Source organism: Cynoglossus semilaevis, chromosome 11 (assembly GCF_000523025.1).
Source record: "Cynoglossus semilaevis isolate Cse_v1.0 chromosome 11, Cse_v1.0, whole genome shotgun sequence".
NCBI lineage: Eukaryota > Metazoa > Chordata > Actinopteri > Pleuronectiformes > Cynoglossidae > Cynoglossus > Cynoglossus semilaevis.
Window position 1 is genome coordinate 12,098,803 of NC_024317.1, and position 19,406 is coordinate 12,118,208.

Below are 19,406 nucleotides of genomic sequence, written 5' to 3' on the forward strand. Positions count from 1 at the left end.
CAGCAGGGTTAAAGGTAACGCTATTGTCTTGGAGAGATGGGACTGAGAAATCCTGTGAATCTCCAGAATGAGGAAACAGAGATTCTCAGGCCAACAGATGTGACCGTAATTGCGTATACACCTGTTGTCAACGATTGATTGATTGATTGTATATTTTCCTACAGAGTCCAAAGTTCAATGTCACAGGCATAAAGTCCATAAAAAGGCAGCAAAGATGACAAGTGTCAAAAAACAGGAAACAAGTATAGTTGAATATTAAAAATCAATCAAATAAAATAGCTAAAACAGATGATTATAGTTTAGTAAGATACCAACTATATACACTAAAAAGTATAGTATAAAAGTACATATATATATACAGTAAAAAAACGATATATTTATATATAAATATATATACATATATATAGAAAGAGACGTATATATGTATATTTATATATACTATTTATGGGAATATGTACTGACAGCTATTTATTTGTTGTATATATACATATTTATGTATATTTAATATATATTTATTTACGTATGTTTAGTCATATGTTTTTGATTTACTTGGAATATATATATATTTGATGTACATAGTGTATATAGTTGTATCTATATACTGTATATGTGTGTGCGTATATGTATATATACAGTATATGGGAATATACATTGAGAGCTATTTTCAAATAGCAATGGAAAAGACTACAGGAAACTGAAAGAAGCATTCTAATCATTGCAATACAGTGGAATACTTGGAATATTTTAATCAGAGTATTTGTTTACACATTTAGAAGTCGATGAATAATATAGTCGTTCTCCTTCTGAAAACTCCAATGTTACCGCGTGTGACTCATGCTAGTGCCTGGATCTAAAGCTCTGGGAGACTACTGGAGACTGTAATTACCTGGCTGTACAAAGGTGAAACCGTGTAGAGCCTGTTTTACAGCATTTACACTTCCTGTAAAAAAAAAAAAAAAAAAAAGTTGTCAACCTTTTATAACACTTCTGTGAATTGAAGGCATGGAAAAGATTGCGGGAAGTTTTAAGGGTAAAATTCTTTTGTTGCCTAACTGACATTTAAAGCATCTTGAAGTTAAAAAAACAAATACATAAAATATATATTTATATTTATATTTATATTTATATTTATATTTATATTTATATTTATATTTATATTTATATTTATATTTATATTTATATTTATATTTATATTTATATTTATATTTATATTTATATTTATATTTATATTTATATTTATATTTATATTTATATTTATATTTATATTTATATTTATATTTATATTTATATTTATATTTATATTTATATTTATATTTATATTTATATTTATATTTATATTTATATTTATGAAACTCAACTCAATAGCTGGAATAAATGCCACTCAGCATGATCAAGCAAAGGCCGTGTTGTCCTCCAGTGACCACACAGTCGCTCTTACTTTTACCCCAGTTTGCAGAGCAAAGGTGCAGCATCTGTTCCGATAACCTTTTACCTGCGCTGTGGAGAGAATTTCAACACTGAGCAGAAGTCTCAAGTCTAGAATAATCGCAGTGTGGGCTAAGCCGGCGATGCCTTCTCACCCAGAAAGTTATTGAACAAACTATGCACGCACCCACCTCCAAAAGCAAACGTTTTCTTGCTTTTAAAACAAGGGCCTTATGAGCTCTGGGAATTCTTTAAGAATGCACTTGCAGGACCTATTCGATAGTGATTGTTGTGAGCACGTGCGAAGGAAGCATCTGTGTTGCTTGGTCTGCAGGGAGGAAAGGGAAAATAGTTGAACTGATCGTTGCCTCCGCCAAAGACGCCCTTATCCGCCCCCATCAGCCGGTTTCGTGTCACGCACTCTGTAAATATGCCAGTGCATTTGTTGTTTATCTTCTTATTCATTTACTAAGAGTCTGAGGCAGTAATATTCGCAGCTTTACTGCGTGAGACCAGCACAGTAAACATTAATCATAGAATACTCTGCTATTATATCGGCTATTATACACTGTAATACGGCAATACAATTAAATGCCGCTTGATTAAAGGTCTTTATAGTTTCAGGACTAAAGGTGTGGCCGTATTTAAAATTCATTAACCTCGGCGACAATAGGGAAGAACAACAGAAGGAAGCTTTGGGCTGCAAGTTGTCATCTTAGTCCAGCACTGTGACTCAATAGTTGCTCTTAATAAAGAAGTTGGGTTTGTCAACTCATTTGCACATCCTTGTTCCTGGTTGGTGGTTTTAGTGTTTTCAAACATGACAGAGAAGTCAAGGACGGGAAAAACAAACAAACAATTGTCTTGGTGTAAATACTGCATTTGCACTTTGCTTAAAAACAATATATATACCATATATATAAATGTCCTTTGAAGTGTGTCCTGTTTTCTTCTCCAGTCTGTATTGACCTTCCCTCTGTGGACGTGTTTCTCATCAAGGTCATCCACTGACAAGAGACCCCTCTTTCTCCCCTCTCTCCCCCCGGAGGAATGTCCACCTGGAAAACCCTGGACGCCCAGAGGAATGTCCACCTGGAAAACCCTGGACGTCAGCCTGTCTTGTTCACGTCTGTCAGTGAGACCTCGGACAACCCTGGCCTCAACACTTTGTAACAGTCTGGTGAGCCATGACCTTTTATGCCTTTCATATTCAAAGTAATCCAATTTTTAAAGCTTTATTTAGGAAATAAGAATGCTGCAAAAATAATAACAATAATAAATATTATTGTTGATGTTGTTGTTAATATATTATTGATATGGACTGAAGTGGACTACTACTAGCGGTGCTGGCACTAGCACTAGCGCTGTCGCTCATATTTCTTCTTTTTTGGGTTTCAATAGCAGCTGGTGACGCTTTCAGTCCCATTACTGCCCCCTACTTTGGTTAAAGGTTTGCGGCATAAAGGTTATGAGCACGGTGAGTTGGTGTGTCGTTTTGTGACTCCTGGTGATGCAGTACCTTTCCAGCCCACCTGGGGGTGCCTTGTTTTCAAAATATCCTCATATAGAAATATATACGATATGTGCAATATGCAAAAATAACGTTAAAATGTTAACGACAAAAACGCTAACATACCAAAGCGAATGGAATACACAAAGAGCAGTCTACCGATGTCCCTGCACTTTGCGACTGGCTACTTCTGTGCTCAGGGTTTTGGAACCAAACAGTGATAACAGATGAGAAAGAACAGACAGCTGAGAGTCAGGCCAACGCGGTGTCACCAGGATGTGGATCATTTCTCAGGCAGCACATTGTTTCCTTCATGTCTGATCTGATGCCCAGAAAAGTGACTACCATGATGTCATTTACAGTCAGTAAACTCACGTTTATCACTCACGCTGAAGCCCATAAAGATTACACGTTTTTCAACTCACAATGACTAATAGGCAATAAGTGAGGAAACTAAACCAAACAACGGTGTCAGGAAATGACTGTAAAAACCCTCAAATGTAATAAGGAAGTATTGGTTTATTGAGAAACGGCTCCCCCATAGAAAATAAATATACTTGAAATTTGCTAATTGATTCGACAATAGTGTCAATATGTGAAAACTAAACTGAACTCTGCAGATGTGTTCCCCCCCCCCCCCCAAACTCTGCAGATGTGTTTTTTTCCCCCCTTAGTTTAATCGTAAGCAGGAAGTTGTTATTATTGTTCACTGCTGCCCTTGCAGGAAGCACCGTGTCTCCTGTGATTTTGTTCCTTCCCCTCAACAAACCCAACTGGACACAAACTACGTGTCCTTCATGGTACGTGTCCATATACAGTATTTACACAGAGTATTTACTGAGGGTCCGCAGTGTCTCCGGCAGGGGGTCTATATTGCTTTAGCGTTGGCGTTGGCGGACTTTCATCGTGGTGTGCTACATGCTACCCCTGCACACACGTGCAACACACTGTCGGACACAGTCACATGACAGCATTCCTGAAGCTTCCAAGAACCAGGGTATCTGGTAGCCGCTGGCAGACGGATGAGGTCAGTAGACAGACAGAAGGCTACTGATGTTTGACAAGGGGATTTAATTGTCTTTTTTTTAATTATTATTATTTGAATCTAAACAATGCTTTAATATACCCTTTAAGAATGACCCCCCCCCCTCCCAAAAAAAACACTGGCCCTCGTCTCCTCTTGACATACCCGAGGTGCAGAAAGCACACAGAGAGATTAAATGATCGTGTTACATTTTAATAAAAAACTGACTTTGCAGCTCTCATAATAGTTGCATTATTTTTCAAAACCCAGCTGCAAATCGGGCCACTCCCAGTAGCCCTGAGGGAGTTTTCTTTTAACACAGTGAACTGACACGAACCTAGTACTACATTAGCATTCAAACTACTGTACCTGTGTTAGGGTTAGGACACGCACTCTGGTTTCCAGGCTGTTAAACGCTGCCCTGTTTGACCCCCCCCCCCCCCCCCCCCCCCCCCACCCCTGGCTGCGTAAAAAAGGAAGTGTTATTTTAGGAAGGCACAAACCACCAACAGTTGCCAGCTCTGGCCCAGCTGACTGGTTAATGTGTTGGCCTCCAAGAGATAATCTGTGAAACTTTCTCCGCAAGACAACGCACGGTCACATTTGTGATAGCTAACAATAACAACTCCGGGCTTCATTTTCACACAGTCCGGCTGATTATTTTGCGTGAATGGATCTTTCTTTCCCCAGTGTAGGATTACCGACCAAAGAGCGATTCAGTGCTGTTACCGGGCAGATAAGCCGAACATTTGAGCGCAAACCTTTGAGTCGAGTGGGCTTTTGATTCCCCTGCTTCCACCTTTTGTCCGCGGCCTGAGAGTTTTAGCATTCGGCGGGGATCGTTTCAACAATTTCAACGAAAAAAAAAACACGGCGCTGAAGAAGAAAAAAAAGATGTTCGGCGAGTTAAAACTGTTTTGCTTAAGACTAATCTCCAGTCAAATCCTGAAGGACGCGAAGACAAGACTTTCAAGGACTGATAAATAATTCACAACCCAAGGCCGCACCAGACAAGGTCAAGACCGAGAGCGAGGGAGGAAGGTCTCGACCATGACCAGCGGACTGATGATTTCACTGATTATTTTTTTTTTAGTATTTTTCATTTTAAACACCATCGGCAAACGTCTAGCGTTAAAAACCAACGACGTATTGTTGTTTAGGACAAGACCATGACTGAAACGCAGTCGCTTTACACGTGAGTTTATTTTCGTGTCAATGTCAAGCCGGGGCAGTGTGGGTCACGTGACCGGTGAATTAAAAATAGCCAAAAGAGTGAACGGTTACCCTTATTTGACCACAACAACGGCATTTGCACGACATACGATACCGACACGAGTGCAAAGAAAATGATTAAAAGCTCATTTTTTGACGTGTCGTGCAGTTTAGACCATTTCTACTTTTCCAAACACTTGTTGGATTCTCCTTTAAACCATCATCTTCATATTCAATTCACTCCACATTCAAACTGAAGAACCGGTTCAACAAATTTGGTTGAATATTTTAATGAATCGAACCATTTCTCCCCCCCCCCCCACATGTGATCTAATCCTGTGTTTAAATGTCAGTTAATTCGACCTTTTTTTGGCGTTTCACAACTACCAATGATTGAGTAAACCGCTGCAAACACTGCAGGGTTAAGGCCAGTTCACACAAACATATAGTAGCCTGGAAAGCAGAAGTCGTTGCGTCTAGGCCGGTCTGTGGCAAACTCACTTCCCTAGACTATTTTGTGTCACAACTCAATTTGGTTTGTTTCTTACAAGGAAACGGTGGCTTTTCCTATGACCCCATTGACGTTGTTAGACTATTTATCGGCAAGGACTCGAGGATGAGCGCTCGGAAGGTGGTTCCCTGTGAACTATATTTTATTTTATTTTTTTCCCCCCCGACATGTGGGTCATCTTTCATTCACGGCTGCATTTGTATTGCTTTTGTGTGAAGTGACAGGGCAGTGGGTTAGTAGGTCATCAGGTTCAAATGATTATTTCGTTCAGTACAGATGTTTTCTTGTTTTGTTTTTTTTTTTCCCCCCTGCCAGACATTTATCAAGATCTTATAATACAACCCTTTTCTCCTTCCCAGACATAAAAAGTAGGTTACTGACTTAAAATACAAAGAGATGTTTGTTACGAAACACAAAACGGGCCACCCGCGTGTCAGCGACCCACTTCCTCTCTGATTTTTAAATGAGTGTGTCCATACACATGGTCACCGTAGCAACACAACCTCATATCTTAAGTATCACTTTCATGTCCTACTAGTAAAAGAAGACGACGAGACTCCAAATTTTTTCTTTTTTTTTTTCCCTCACAGTTTTACTCTGAGTATATAAAACATCTAGACATAGAATATGTAAAATAATGTGTCGGGACTTAATATAAAGTGAATGGTTACATTCTATGACAGCGACAGAGGAATGGCTACTGTGTGTATAGATATATGTGCCGTCTGGTGCCAGCAGCCCACGCGGGCGTTAAGCGCAGGCCGATATGGGGTTGCTGAGCCCGCTGAAGTAAGACTTTTCCCGCTCGCTCATCAGCTCAAAATGCAACGGCTGCTGACAGAAGGTGCACTCAGCCGAGGTGTGGGGCCTCAGCTCCAGACCGACCTCCTTCCAGGTATGCACCAGTCGCTCTGAAGACGGAGGGGAAAGACGTTATAAGATACACTTCATCTACAGTTATCAACAATCGCAACAGAATCACAATCTGATCTTCTCAGCCAACTCACCCACGAAGTATTTCATCATCTCCGGAGTGTGGTGAGGTGTCGGCGCAATACGCAGCAGCTCATCTCCCCTGGCGACCGTGGGGTAGTTGATTGCCTGCACGTAGATGTTGTGGCGGCTCATCATGATGTCACACACCTGAGTGTTCAGCTCCGCGTTTGAAACCTGGGAAAAAAAAAAATTATTGTTTTCGCAATAATCAGAACAGAACGACGCTTTGAAGGACGTCGGGTTCCTTAGAACAAAAGAGTAGCAGTTTAACTTACCCTGATTGGGATGATGTGGCTTGGACAGTGCACCACGGGCAGCCCTGAATCCATCAGCATCTGCCTGAGCAGCTTAACGTTGCGCTGGTGCTTACGTCGAAGCGCGCGGCCCTCTTCCCCTTTGAGGACCTGCACAGACTGCCTGGCTCCGGCTAACAGCATGGGCGGCAGAGACGTGGTGAAGATGAAGCCGGCCGCGTAGGAACGTACTGTGTCCACCAGGGCGGCTGTACTCGCGATGTATCCGCCCACGCAGCCGAAGGCCTTGCCTGGAAAAGGGACATGAACAATGACGGGAGTGAGCACAAGGGACGCAGAGTTCTCAATTCGAAATAATTGTCCTCTGTGTCCGACAGTGACACACGGAGACGGGGGGGGGTTATTCAATTAGTGGAACAGGAGCCCACAGTCGCCTAGCAACAAACGGAGCTGTCTAACCCCTCTTCCAGCCTCACTGCATATCGAGTGACACGGCTGATTGTAAGATAAGACAATAAACAAACGGCAGATTCTGGTTTTCTTTATGTACACTGTGAGAACTTTCTTAGAAATATAATATAATCTATAATCCTCTTTTAAATACAAAATAAACAAACAGATTCTGGTTTTCTTTATGTCCTCTGAGAACTTTCTTAGAAATTATAATCTATAATCCTCTTTTAAATACACTTTGGAAGTATTAATATATAAATTAATGATAATATGCTCACCCAGTGTGCCCGAGATAATGTCCATCTTGTGCATGACACCATCCCGGTCTCCAATACCCCCTCCTCTGGCACCGTACAGGCCCACAGCGTGCACCTCATCCACAAAGGTGATGGCGCCAAACTCATGGGCTAAATCACACATCTCTTCTAAGGGGCACACGGCACCTGCGACACAGACACTTAGTGATCAAATTCTCTGAAATTAAATTTTAATGAAACAAACAAGACCACAGTATCGTAACATGAACGCATGATCGTGACTAACCATCCATGGAATGGACGGTCTCGAAGGCCACGATCTTTGGTTTGGTGGGGTCTCCTTTCTGGAGGAGCTCTCGGAGATGGGCCACATCATTGTGGCGGAAAATAAATTTCTTGGCGCCGCTGTTTCTGATGCCCTGGATCATGGAAGCATGGTTTCCTGCATCCGAGTAGATCTCACAACCTGACGGCACAGAATGGGTTTCCGATCAGATTACACGAGCGTGACTATTTTCACAGACAAATTCAACACATGACTTTATGGCACGGTAGAAGTCGCAGGCTGAACGAATTGCACCATACCAGGTAACATCTTGGCCAGGGTGAAGAGAGTGGAGTCGTTCGCCACGAAGCAGGAGGTGAAGAGAAGAGCGGCGTCCTTGTTGTGGAGATCGGCCAGCTCTTGTTCCAATTCCACGTGGAATTTACTGGTTCCAGAAATGTTCCTGGTCCCACCTGCTCCCGACCCGTGCTTCTGTAACGTTTCCCTGATGAGAAGAGGAGAAAAACAAGATTAATGTCATGGAAAAACTTGGAAAACAATTAAGCAAGGGACAGCCGGAGGTTTTTTCAAACACATCAATGAATAGGTGTTTGCGGCACTCGGGGGGGGGGGGGGGGGTTCTGGGCAAGCTGAAACAGGCTGCAACGAAAGAACGGGAACATAACACCTGAACTGAGACCCATGAGGTTTGGGAGTGAATTACAACAAACAAACACTCTTGACCCACAAAATAACAAAAGGTGTCGCATGATGTCTTTCTGTGTGCCGGGTCTGCTTTTTCACCCCCTGTTCTATTGCACATCTCTATTTATTATGTCAGATAAATAAGTACAGCGTTTTCCCGATAATAAGTTGTACATTTTTTTCATGCTTTGGCTAGGTTTGCGACTTTTATTACAATATGTAATTTCACGTGTTAGAGGGCGCTCTAACTCCTGTACCACTGAAATTTACATGTTCGCTATTTTCACACCGACAGCCGCTAGAGGGCACTCTAGGCTTGGGTATCAGTATCTGTTACTCTGTACTGTAAGTCGCACTTTTTAAATCATTTTTCTTCCTCATTATGCATTGTTTTGGCTGGTGCGACTAATGCTCTTATAGTCCAGAAATTACGGTAATGAATAAATCAGGACCAAGTCCACGTCTTTTCGCACTCACATAATGCTCTGAGCGACCAGGGGGTGTCGACTCATGCCCAGGTAGTCATTGCTGCACCACACAGACACCTCTCTCTTGTCAGCCAAAGACGCGGTGAAGTCGTCGGCCATGGGGAACACCTGGGCCAAGCGGTTCACCGTCTTAAACACGCGGTACGTGTGGTCGCTTTTTTTCTCCTCTATCTTCTTCTCGAAGAAGTCGTCGTATTGGAAGGGTGACACTGAGCGTACGGGGGGGGGGGAGAAAATGTGGTGTCAGCACTTTCATATAACAGTCAATAGGACCGATTGTATAGTTAGGTCTGAATTAACACTTTACTGTTTAAATACATTGCCAGAAACAAAACGTACAGTACCTTTGCCAATTAAATTGTCCCGCAGCATATGAGACACTCTTTTAGGCCGCTGTTTCAGAAGGCTCTTGATCAGATCATTGGGCTCCACCCCAGTTTGCTTGGGGGTGGTGTTAATGGATGGCTTCTGCAGTTGTTCTGGGGAAACCTCTGAAAAGGCCAAAGGAACATTGTTGCAAAAATAGTAAACAAAAGCCCAGTTTCACCAGATTGCTATGATTTTGTTTGTGTAAAGAAAGCTTACCTTTCTGCACTGTGCGGACTTCCTGGACATCCTCTTGGAACTCCAGTCCAACCTGACGGACTACACTACTGTTCTTCTGAGCCATCTCGGCAGCAAGGAATGGGCATTTTGAAGCACCCGTCTGGCCTGACGGAGACACCTGGTGACCAGCCGGCATCACTTTGGGACCTGGAGGAGATCATTTATTCGACACAAGCATAACGGTTGGAAACAAATGTACAAGTTCAACTTTGACTTGAAGACTTATTCAGTCCTTATATCAGCCTCACCATCACCATCAATTGAAGACGTGGTGTCCTCAGTCTGCTTGTTAGAGGAGGATGAGCACAGAGCTCGTGCCATTGGTGGGGCCATGGGTTTCGAGGCCAGCTCCATCATGACAGGGCATTTCTGGGCGTAGACCACCAGAGATGGTTTGGATTGTTGTAAGAAGGCCTGAGGCACACGGGCCAGAAATGGACACCTACGCAAGAGTACGTCCATGGCAGTTTTGGTGATGATTGTCCAGTGACCTAAAAAAAGGTGTATTCATAATTAAAAATAGTGACATGGCCAGTTACTTTGGCTTGAAGATAGAATACTATTGATTCAAGTAAAAAACAAAACAAAAAACAACAACAACTTTAAGAGCTACAGGTCGGTAAAACTGAAAATGAAATAGCCTCAGCCATAAGTATATGCAAAAAAGTCACTGGTTTAACTCCACGATTATGCAAAATGTTTGAGACCCCTACAATGAGTTAGGGTTAGGATAGGGATAAGGAAAAAAACTGCTTCTAACGACACTTGAACTAAATTCAGGAAAATCCGTCGACAGGATTGAGAAAAAGCTACACATTCCTGGAAAACGTAGTCACGCTCTTTTTTTCTTCCTCCTGTACATTTTTCGAGGAAATGTGAAACACCGGGCTGGGGAAAAAGGTTGTCGACATAAACTCAAGTATTTGATTAAACTAAACTCAAAAACTGACTACAAACACTATGCTAACAACAATAATAATATATTTGACAACTCCGCATCTTGACGTTTGTTTCGAGTTTTCCACCGTGGCTTTACTTAGTTTACCAGTAGTGTTACAACAACGGTTCTAACCTCACTAGTAGTGTTACAACAACGGTTCTAACCTTCTCGCATACACCTCCCAATTGACAATATTAATGGTTGACATCTTTACAATTATCTCTAAATAATTAAAAACACACTGCTGAAACTATCCGTTTACAAATACGCCTAATAACATATTTATGACATTGAGTGACACGGTGTCTGTACATAAAGCGGCCACTAGACAATTAGGACACCAAAAGACATTGGTGAAATCACATACAAGAAAAGGAAAAACAATAATTAAAATAAAAATACTGACTTATTCCTCAAGGTGAGATCTGTTGCTCATACAGACTCACTGGACTTCACCTTAGCTAGTCTGCTAACATTAGCTCAGAAACCAAAGGAGGAGAGGTATTAAAAATGTACTTGCCTCTTTAAAAAAAAAAAGTCAGCTTAGGGCGAAGTCCTCTTTGTTGGTACTAACGTTGGTAGTGTGACAGAAGCGAATCTGATAATAGATAACGATGATTCAAACGCCCTGTTTTACGTCGATACCACGACAAAGTACAGTTTCGTTATCCTACACTGAGGACGAACGAAGAGGACGAGGAGTTGCGAGGCTTATAAAAGCGGATGCCACACGGAGGTCTCGCGAGAACAATTGTACACACGTCACAGACTTGTTCACGCGTCATATTGAATTGTCACTCGTGACCATTTTTTCTTTACGTTAGTGTACATGATAAACATAAAAAAAGGCACCAAAACTATTCGGTTTACCTAATGGCACCTCAAACTATTAGCTACTCACATAAATACGCTTTTTGCTTGCATCCAATAAAAAGCCGTTGATGTGAATGATCCTCTCAATAATGCATTGGCAAATAATGTGATCTACAGCTGGGAACTTGCGACATCTGGTGTTTCAAATAAGATGGTGCACATCCTAAATTGAATCAAGACGTTAAAACTGTAATTGATTCCAGTTCCAGATTCCACCAACCCTCCCGAACCTGCGGGTGGTGAGTCCACTGGAAGGTGGACACACCAATGACAGAGACATTGCTTCTGGGCCAAAGCGCCACTGTAGTTAATTTATTCACTTAATAAATCATTATTAATAAGCCGGAGTACAAATGACTTAGTATTGCACTAGAACAATCACGTTACGGCATGTGCATTGCATATTTGTATGGTCTTTGTGAGACTTTAAAACCACAAAAGACAAGAAAAATGTTCTTTAAGCATTATGTCAAAAGTATTGCTAATCCACTAAAATACTTTATCTAAACTAGGCTTCTTCTAATCTAGAGCTAAGAATTTTTTTACTTGAATGTGAACATTTAACTGTTGTGTTCTGCTGCCCTCTGCAGACCTATATTGGTATCGAATCTCGCCCTGTCAAGTTCGCTCCTTATTCACTTATTTGCGCTTTAAATAACTTCACACAACTGACATGATGACAAAGCTAAGTCTATTAACACGACACAATAAATAAAGGCGCAGTTACGGGCAGGGTTAGGTTAAGGTGGTAAATGGTCCAGGTTTAGGAGGTGCCATGTAAAGTTCCTAAGTCCGATCCCCAAATTATGAAAAATCTAAGCGATATGGAGCAAGACTTCCAAATATGACGATCATCAAAAAAAAAACCAACCAAAAAAAAAACAAAAAACAACAACAACAAAACATCTCTTCGCAACTAGATGCGTAACGTAACGGCTGGTCAGATCAGATTAGTTCCCCCGCACATTTGACACATTCAACCACTGCTTCTCGAGTAGTGGGGCGGGCCCCCTTGGAGGGGCGCGTTGGGGTGTCACGTGGGGCTCGAGAGGGGCTTTTCGTTTTCCGATCAGTCTTTTTTTCGTGCCTGAACGACAAACAAGCCTCTATTCACTAGATGGCAGCAGAGCAGCTCGTTTTATTAATCTATGTGGCTAATCAAGGGATTCTACGAAGAATACTGATTCCAGCAAGTCATAGTGGTTTGTACAGGTAAGTGAATACATATTACCAGGCGCTGTTATTTCAATTCTGGAGGTGGCGTGTTTGTGTGTGTGTAGGTGGGTGGGGGGGTTCTGACGTAGTGTTTAGAAAGTGTTTAGAAAGTGTGAATAGACAATAGTGTTGGTAAAGATAAACACGGCAACAACATTTCACATATATAACTACATTCTGTTCTTGTAAACATTCGTAGTATTCTACTCTGAATTGTAATAATGTACCCATTTGTGTGGTTGTGCATTTTAGGCCAGTGAAGCCATATTCTTCCGAAGAGCGGAACTAGCTGTGGGTGAGGCATCGACGTGTAAAGAGGATCTTTGCAGTTCTCCACGAATGCTCTCCACTGAGCTCAGACCGAGCTCCTCCTCTCGGCAACAGTCTTCGGTATTCCCTTTTTTTTCTGTCTGAATCCGGGAATTTGGATCCCAGACATGGCGTCAAGCCTGCTCACCATTGTGGTGGTGGTCCTGTGTGCGGTTCTAGCCCCTTGTGTGTCCGGTAAGTGTGACCTACGGCGTTAAGAGAAGTTTGCGCTCGTTCTTGGTCGTCATTCTTGAGTGGTTCTTTCACGCTGTTATTTTATTTGCGTGTTTCAGTCGACATGTAACGTCAGAGCTACCGACCGGTCTCTAAACTGGGCGATGTCAGTGGAACCAGGGTTGGCCACTTTCGTTTCGTTAAAATGGATTAAACGTTCCCGTGTTTTTGAATCCATCCAAAAGTTAGGCCAATCGTCATATTCAGCTCCGTTTTTAATAGACAATGGAAACGTGTTCTTTGTGTGAACTTTATCGCCGATCGTACGTCGCTCCCTGGTCGTTTTATTCGATTCCTTCGTTATAATTACACATTTAAAACCCGCACAAACACTAAATTCTCTAAAATAATCGATCACTTCAGTTGACGACACCTATAAAAGCACATTCATTAGTACACCCCAAATATTATATTACATTTTATTTATATTGTAAATCTCAAAAAAACAAAACATCTTGAGTCCCTAGGCTAATTTCCCTTTCCATTCCTCCTTACACAATCCCGTGTAAATAAACAAGCGGGGATATGACTCATAGCCCGGATCCTCGTCATCAAGTCCACTGCATTGAAAACTTTAATCTAATAATAGTCCATTTCTGCACCAAATTATTTTATAACCTAAACGCCACAAATCAGACATTTTCCTTTTTAGAAATGGACTTGATAAGTTATCAACTAAACGAGGCCCTTTTATAAATTCTAACCTGGAGCTTTAAATATCCCAATATATATTTATTAGTGTTACCAATTAATAATAAATTAGTAATTTCAGTGGTCAGTGTTTGCCAAGGCATATTTGTTTATGTATTTAAAATTTAAATTTTTGTTGTTGTATTAAATCAGAAATGGATTGATCCGGCCGAGTTGTAGCACCACACTTAAAGCACGGATCGTAGTAAGAACTGGATGAAGACGTCTAAACTAGAGCAAACGTTAGTTGACTAGAACCCAAATCCAGTGTGTTAATAAAGCAGCATGGGGTTTTTTATCATAGGGAAGTGAAACAAATAACTGTAGACCCAAATACAGAGACTTTGAGTAAGTTTGCTGCATTGACGGTTGAGTAAAAGGAAGTATTGTACAACAGAGCTATATTTCTCTAAAGCACCACAAACAGTCAAGCTGAGTCAACTCTGCTCTAAAATAGCTTTGGCCGAACCCGGTGTATGTTGTTTTTCAGTGTTCATTGAATGTAAGATTTTGCTGCTACCTCATTAATTTAGGAAAAAAAAAAAAAGATGCAAATTTGCATATTTACTGTATGTAAAGGTTCGTTAAACTGGTCTAAGACCTTAGAATTTCCATATCCACGACTACATACCCAAAGGTTAAACTGGTCTTAGAAGACCTTAGACTTTCCATATCCACGACTACATACCCAAATTACGTGGTAGCATTAATTTATATCAACGCAAATGGAGTCGCATGTTCCTAACAAAAACAAACACAATTATGAGACTTCTGATACGACATGAACATGAATTTAAAGATGATTTTGTCGACAACAGTAAATGAATAACTTTCAAAGCCAAAAAGTGTCCCATGAAAAAAATTACTTTATAAAAAAATAAATTAATAAAATTAAACCTTAAGTAAGATATATCACATCCTGTTATTGTGCCAAAAGCTACAACAAACATGTTTTGCAACATTGCAATCAACTTTGTGAATATTCTACGTCATTTCTGCCGTGGCTGCGTTGTTGTTCGCTGCTCAGAAGAAACAGGCGGTTTTGTTTTTCTAACTCTGAAAAAATAAAAAAAAAAAAGAACTCCGAGCGCATGTTGTCTATGTTGTCGTTTTGAAAGCCCACATTGGTTTACTCATATTAGCAGGGGTTAGCAGAGGGTGAGGTCTATGGAAAGACATGATGTTCTGATTCAGTTCCTAATGTTCTATTGAGCTTTTGGGAATAGTTTTACTGTTTTCTACGTACCCAATTTTACGATGTTACAAGTAGATATGTTAAAGTTTAAAAGTGGATTTTAAAAAGATGTTTGAAAATTTTAGGGGTAACAGGAGGGACAAAGACAGGGGGCGCTGTTCTTGAGCTGTGGCTCTACTGTAGTTCAGCCAATGTTTACTGAACAGTTGTTTCCTTTTGATTCTTTGTCCTACAAATGAACAGGTTGGCCGGGTCGGGAGCAAATAGATGGAACGTTGGCGTGAACAAAGAACATTAAGACATGTGAAAGTCATACATACTGGCTAAAATGATTATATTGTTTTCTATGCCATCTATTGGTGAAACGTGAGTATTGCAGGGAAAAGGCAGAAGTATAATGATAATACAAACAAGGTATATCATTTGTAAAATTTTGGCGGCCGGATTAAAAAGACGAACGGGCCGCATCCGGCCAGTAAAAAATCACGTATACAATCATTCTGTCTGACTAGGGATGTAACGATGCGTCATGAATCGGTTGAAAATCGGTACAAATCTGAGACAGTTCGCATCGGCTCAACTAAAAAAATAAATCACACATCAAGGCGTAAGGAGTAGCTTGGGTCATTTCAAAAAGTCACTGGTCATACCGTGAGACTACACACTCTAGTACAGTAGGTGGCGGTACGCTCCTAAAACGTTGGTTGTGACCCCCTTATAAACCAAGACGTCATGTCCTTATCTTTACATCCCTATATATATATATCTGAGCCGTACCTGTCTTTGCTGACATTTGTTTTCTGTCTCTTTTGTTTGTCAGCACGGGACTCGGACTGTCTGGCATACGATTACCATTCTAAGCAATACTGCCATTTCGGCCAGTTTTGCTGCGGTACATGCAGGAACCGGTACTGTTGCAGCAGCTATTTATCAGAGTTTTCAGAGGACCAACAAGAACTGTGGTAAGCTGTGTTCTACTGTTCATATGGTAAATACGGTAATCGTGGCACAAATGAAAACGCTGTCTTCTCTTCTGTCTCCAGTTTAGTCGAGAACGTTTCCTCGATGTCCATAACGGTCACCGTTATCTCCCTCGTTTCCTTCATCCTCATAATTATCTGCTGCTGCGTCTGCCCCTGCTGCTGCCTGTACAAAATGTGCCGCAAACCACAGCGTAAGTGACCTCTCCGTTACTGTCGATGGCTGACCTTGGTGTGATATTTTCAAATTCCGACTGTGGTGTGAGGTGTTAAATGTCTAAATCGTTTTTATTGAGGTGTGATTTTTTTTTGTTTTTTTTTTTTTCTTTCTGATTGATATTTTGTCGTGATTTTAAAATGTGTTAGTTTGAAATCTAATGTCGTCGCAAAGTACGGAGCATTTTTTTGAAATTGAACCCACGACTGTCGTTTCTCTTTGACGATTCAGTCACATTATGTAATGTTTTGTATTTGTCTGTACTTGTCTCTTCACCTTCACACACATACTTTTTTTTTTTGGACAGTTCAACAATATACGTGGTACGTGATTTTACTCACATACCATACCGTGACCCGTCAGGTATGTGAGCTCCAGATGTCCTTCTGCCCTTTGATTTGAGCAATGCTAGATAAGGGTTGGACTGATGTCAGACTAAAATAAACGACCCTTTGAGTAAAGGGTGATAGGAAGTTTCAATCTGCCCTTGCTGTCCGGCATCATGTAGTTCTGATGATTACGACGTGTAAATTAGACTATTTGAAAAAAAAAAAAAAAAAAAAAAAGATTTCTATGGACGGAATATACATTTATGCCATGGAAACATCGGGGGCACGGCTCTGATACGCACCACGACAGTGCTTCATAAACTGATCCCACAAACACAGACCACACAAATGATACATAGAAATCATTCAGTTCATTTTTCCAGTTTCAAATGCCCAGATTAAGTGACAGCATCTCAGATTTGTATTTTCGCCGTTAAGTTTTAGCCGGCTCACGTTACCCACGCCGTAGCGATCAGATAGTAAAGCTTAAGCTAAAATTTTTGTGCATACAAATGGCAGGATGTTTTGGGCCGATCTTCAATTGACAGCATTCGCAAATAATCAAAAGGTGTTTTTTTCCCCACAAACTGCACCCACTCCTCAGTTCAAGAACTTTCAAAACAAAGTCCTTGGTGACCGCAATGGGGTACTAAATAAAAATGGGTTCCTCAGTACTCAATCCATAACCATGACGTTGGGTCCTACACACAGATCACGTACACAGATCATTAGTTTTCGGCTGAATGACGAAGTGTCAGATTTACGTTTTTTTTGTTGTTGTCCCGAACGACTTGTCGGTGGCTCACGCTGTTACTTGGGTGAACTGAGTTTTTTCGTCTACGACAAAACTCCGAACTAACCTGAACTTCGACGCACGTCACCAAACAACATATTGGAATAAAACAATGCATCCTTGATGTTGAAATATATCAATTGTCCATCGTTCAGTGGTGAGCAGAACGTTGTTATTTATCGCTAAGGTTGCTATGAGGCGTCTTCACCTACAAAAAGAAATCGTAAGAAAGAAAGTACAGGTCGCTAGTCCATTGCATAGAAACATCCAACGTCCAAACAACGTATTTACATTCAGTTCTCTACAGAATCTCTAAGCTCGGACTTGCACCAACGACTTTCTCCCCATAATATATTAGCATGCCACGGCTACCAACCCAGTCCCCACTAAGAAAACATGCGTTAATATCGATCAGGTATTACCTTAGTTTCAACAAATCTAGCATGAAACAAGGTGTTTAATAAAGTGAGTAATATATCGATGCCGTGCTGCTGCAGTCTGCGGCTGTACTTGTGCAGGTTTCCTGCGCACAGCATGCTCTTTTTTCGGTCAGTCAGACTATAGAAAGTTTACATCCTACATAGAAGTACTTAAATATAAAGACCCAGACTCTTGGTTTCAACTGTGTTGGAAGTTGTTTTTGTTGTATTTAATAGACGTAGGAGGAAACTCTTCCGAGGCTCGTGGACTGATCCAACCACATGACTTTTATTGCTGCTCTCGCGGTTTGGTCTTACCAAAGACAGACTGTGACACACACCCAAACTGATCGAATATTCCCCAAATCACTCAACTATGTAGAGTCCAAGGGAACAAACTGCTGACAAACTACTGGTGTTTTGTCACACAGACAGAATGCTGACAGAAAGCTTTCGTTATGCTAGTAATTAGATTGTTAATTTACCCCTGTTAGATCTTCTAACTCAAGTAGGAAAAAAAAAAAAAGCTCAATGATTATAGTGCCTAGTCTCCCGTGTAGCCCAGATTAATGAACCATTTTGTAATAATAATAAATAGTTAGTTTTCAACATGAAAACTACCACTTTTTTTTTTCTTACATATGTATCTGTATTTTCTATTAGAACGTATTACGCGTAAAACATCGGCACGGGTAAACAAGCTCTGCTCCAGCCTCTGACGCTAGTGTTTACAGTTTTCTCATCTCGGCCTGGGTTTGCGTTCTCTGCAGGCCTGTAATGTAGGTTGACATCTGTATGTGCACTCGTTTGGTTTCAGCATCTGTGCGCGCTAGTCTGCGGCCACTTCTGCTTGGTGTCACCACAGGAACTCAGTCAAACCTGATGACTTTACCGAATATGACACGAAACCCGACTCCTATTGTTCCTGTTTTAACCGAACTGAATCAAATATTAGGAAATAATGACAAATCCGTGCGGAGTAATGAAGAGAGGACGTGTCTTTATGTCATCCCTAATACCTAATAATAGAAGTGAAATATCTGAGGAAAATCAGTTGTCCGTGAACATCAGAAAAAGATGGCGATACTGTGTGTTGCAGTGAGGGGATGTCGACACAGATTTTCTCTTTCACTTCAGTTAAAAAAAACGGAACTGAAGCTTTTCCTTGATTGCTTTTCATGAACTTTGTGCTATAGGTAGCACACGTTACTTCACGTTGACAAAATGCACCCTCAAGTCCTTTACAGTAACTTAACAGTATAAATATATGCCCATATATATATATATATATATACACATATATACACATATATACACATATACACACATACACATATGTGTGTATATGTATACATATAAATATATACACATACATATACATATATACACACACACATATCTATACATATACACACACATATATCTATACATATATACACATATACACACGTGTATATATATGTATATATCTATACATATATACACATACATATACATATATACACA

The 19,406-nt window shown here is 40.8% G+C and overlaps 2 protein-coding genes and 1 long non-coding RNA gene across 5 annotated transcripts in view; 2 read left to right on the top strand and 1 right to left on the bottom strand.

The window, feature by feature from the left end:
* Positions 1-6,245: 6,245 nt before the first annotated feature.
* alas1 (aminolevulinate, delta-, synthase 1) lies at positions 6,246-11,353 on the bottom strand. Of its 2 annotated transcripts, none has more exons than XM_008320598.3 (11): positions 11,167-11,353; positions 9,961-10,197; positions 9,686-9,853; positions 9,445-9,591; positions 9,090-9,309; positions 8,228-8,412; positions 7,929-8,108; positions 7,664-7,828; positions 6,954-7,222; positions 6,690-6,852; positions 6,246-6,593 (listed from the first exon to the last, which is right to left on the bottom strand). In XM_008320598.3, exons 2-11 carry the CDS (start codon positions 10,166-10,168, stop codon positions 6,433-6,435), a joined length of 1,866 nt encoding a protein of 621 aa, XP_008318820.1. In that variant the 5' UTR covers positions 10,169-10,197; positions 11,167-11,353; the 3' UTR covers positions 6,246-6,432. The 2 variants fall into 2 exon arrangements, with proteins under 2 accessions (XP_008318820.1, XP_008318819.1); XM_008320597.3 differs by having other exon boundaries at positions 9,955-10,197; positions 11,167-11,352.
* A 1,236-nt stretch (positions 11,354-12,589) lies between these two features.
* The window catches only part of LOC103386370 (protein shisa-5-like), a 10,869-nt gene continuing 4,052 nt past the window's right edge, over positions 12,590-19,406 (top strand). The window contains exons 1-4 of one of the 2 annotated variants that reach the window (XM_025059870.1): positions 12,590-12,731; positions 12,987-13,238; positions 15,983-16,124; positions 16,206-16,336. In XM_025059870.1, coding sequence (XP_024915638.1) covers positions 13,172-13,238; positions 15,983-16,124; positions 16,206-16,336 — 340 coding nt within the window. In that variant the 5' untranslated portion in view covers positions 12,590-12,731; positions 12,987-13,171. The remainder of the gene's footprint in view (positions 12,732-12,986; positions 13,239-15,982; positions 16,125-16,205; positions 16,337-19,406) is intronic. The other variant, XM_008320600.3, reaches the window with a different exon arrangement.
* LOC112487702 (uncharacterized) lies at positions 13,245-15,026 on the top strand. The gene is made up of 2 exons (XR_003051038.1): positions 13,245-14,550; positions 14,605-15,026. It is a non-coding gene; the product is annotated as an uncharacterized LOC112487702 (long non-coding RNA).

Coding starts and splice junctions, on each gene's coding strand:
- alas1 (XM_008320597.3), bottom strand. CDS start 10,168: ATGGACGTACTCTTGCGTAGGTGTCCATTTCTGGCCCGTGTGCCTCAG. Junction 9,592..9,685: donor AGTCCGCACAGTGCAGAAAG/GTAAGCTTTCTT, acceptor TGGCCTTTTCAG/AGGTTTCCCCAGAACAACTG. Junction 7,223..7,663: donor CATTATCTCGGGCACACTGG/GTGAGCATATTA, acceptor TCCCTTTTCCAG/GCAAGGCCTTCGGCTGCGTG.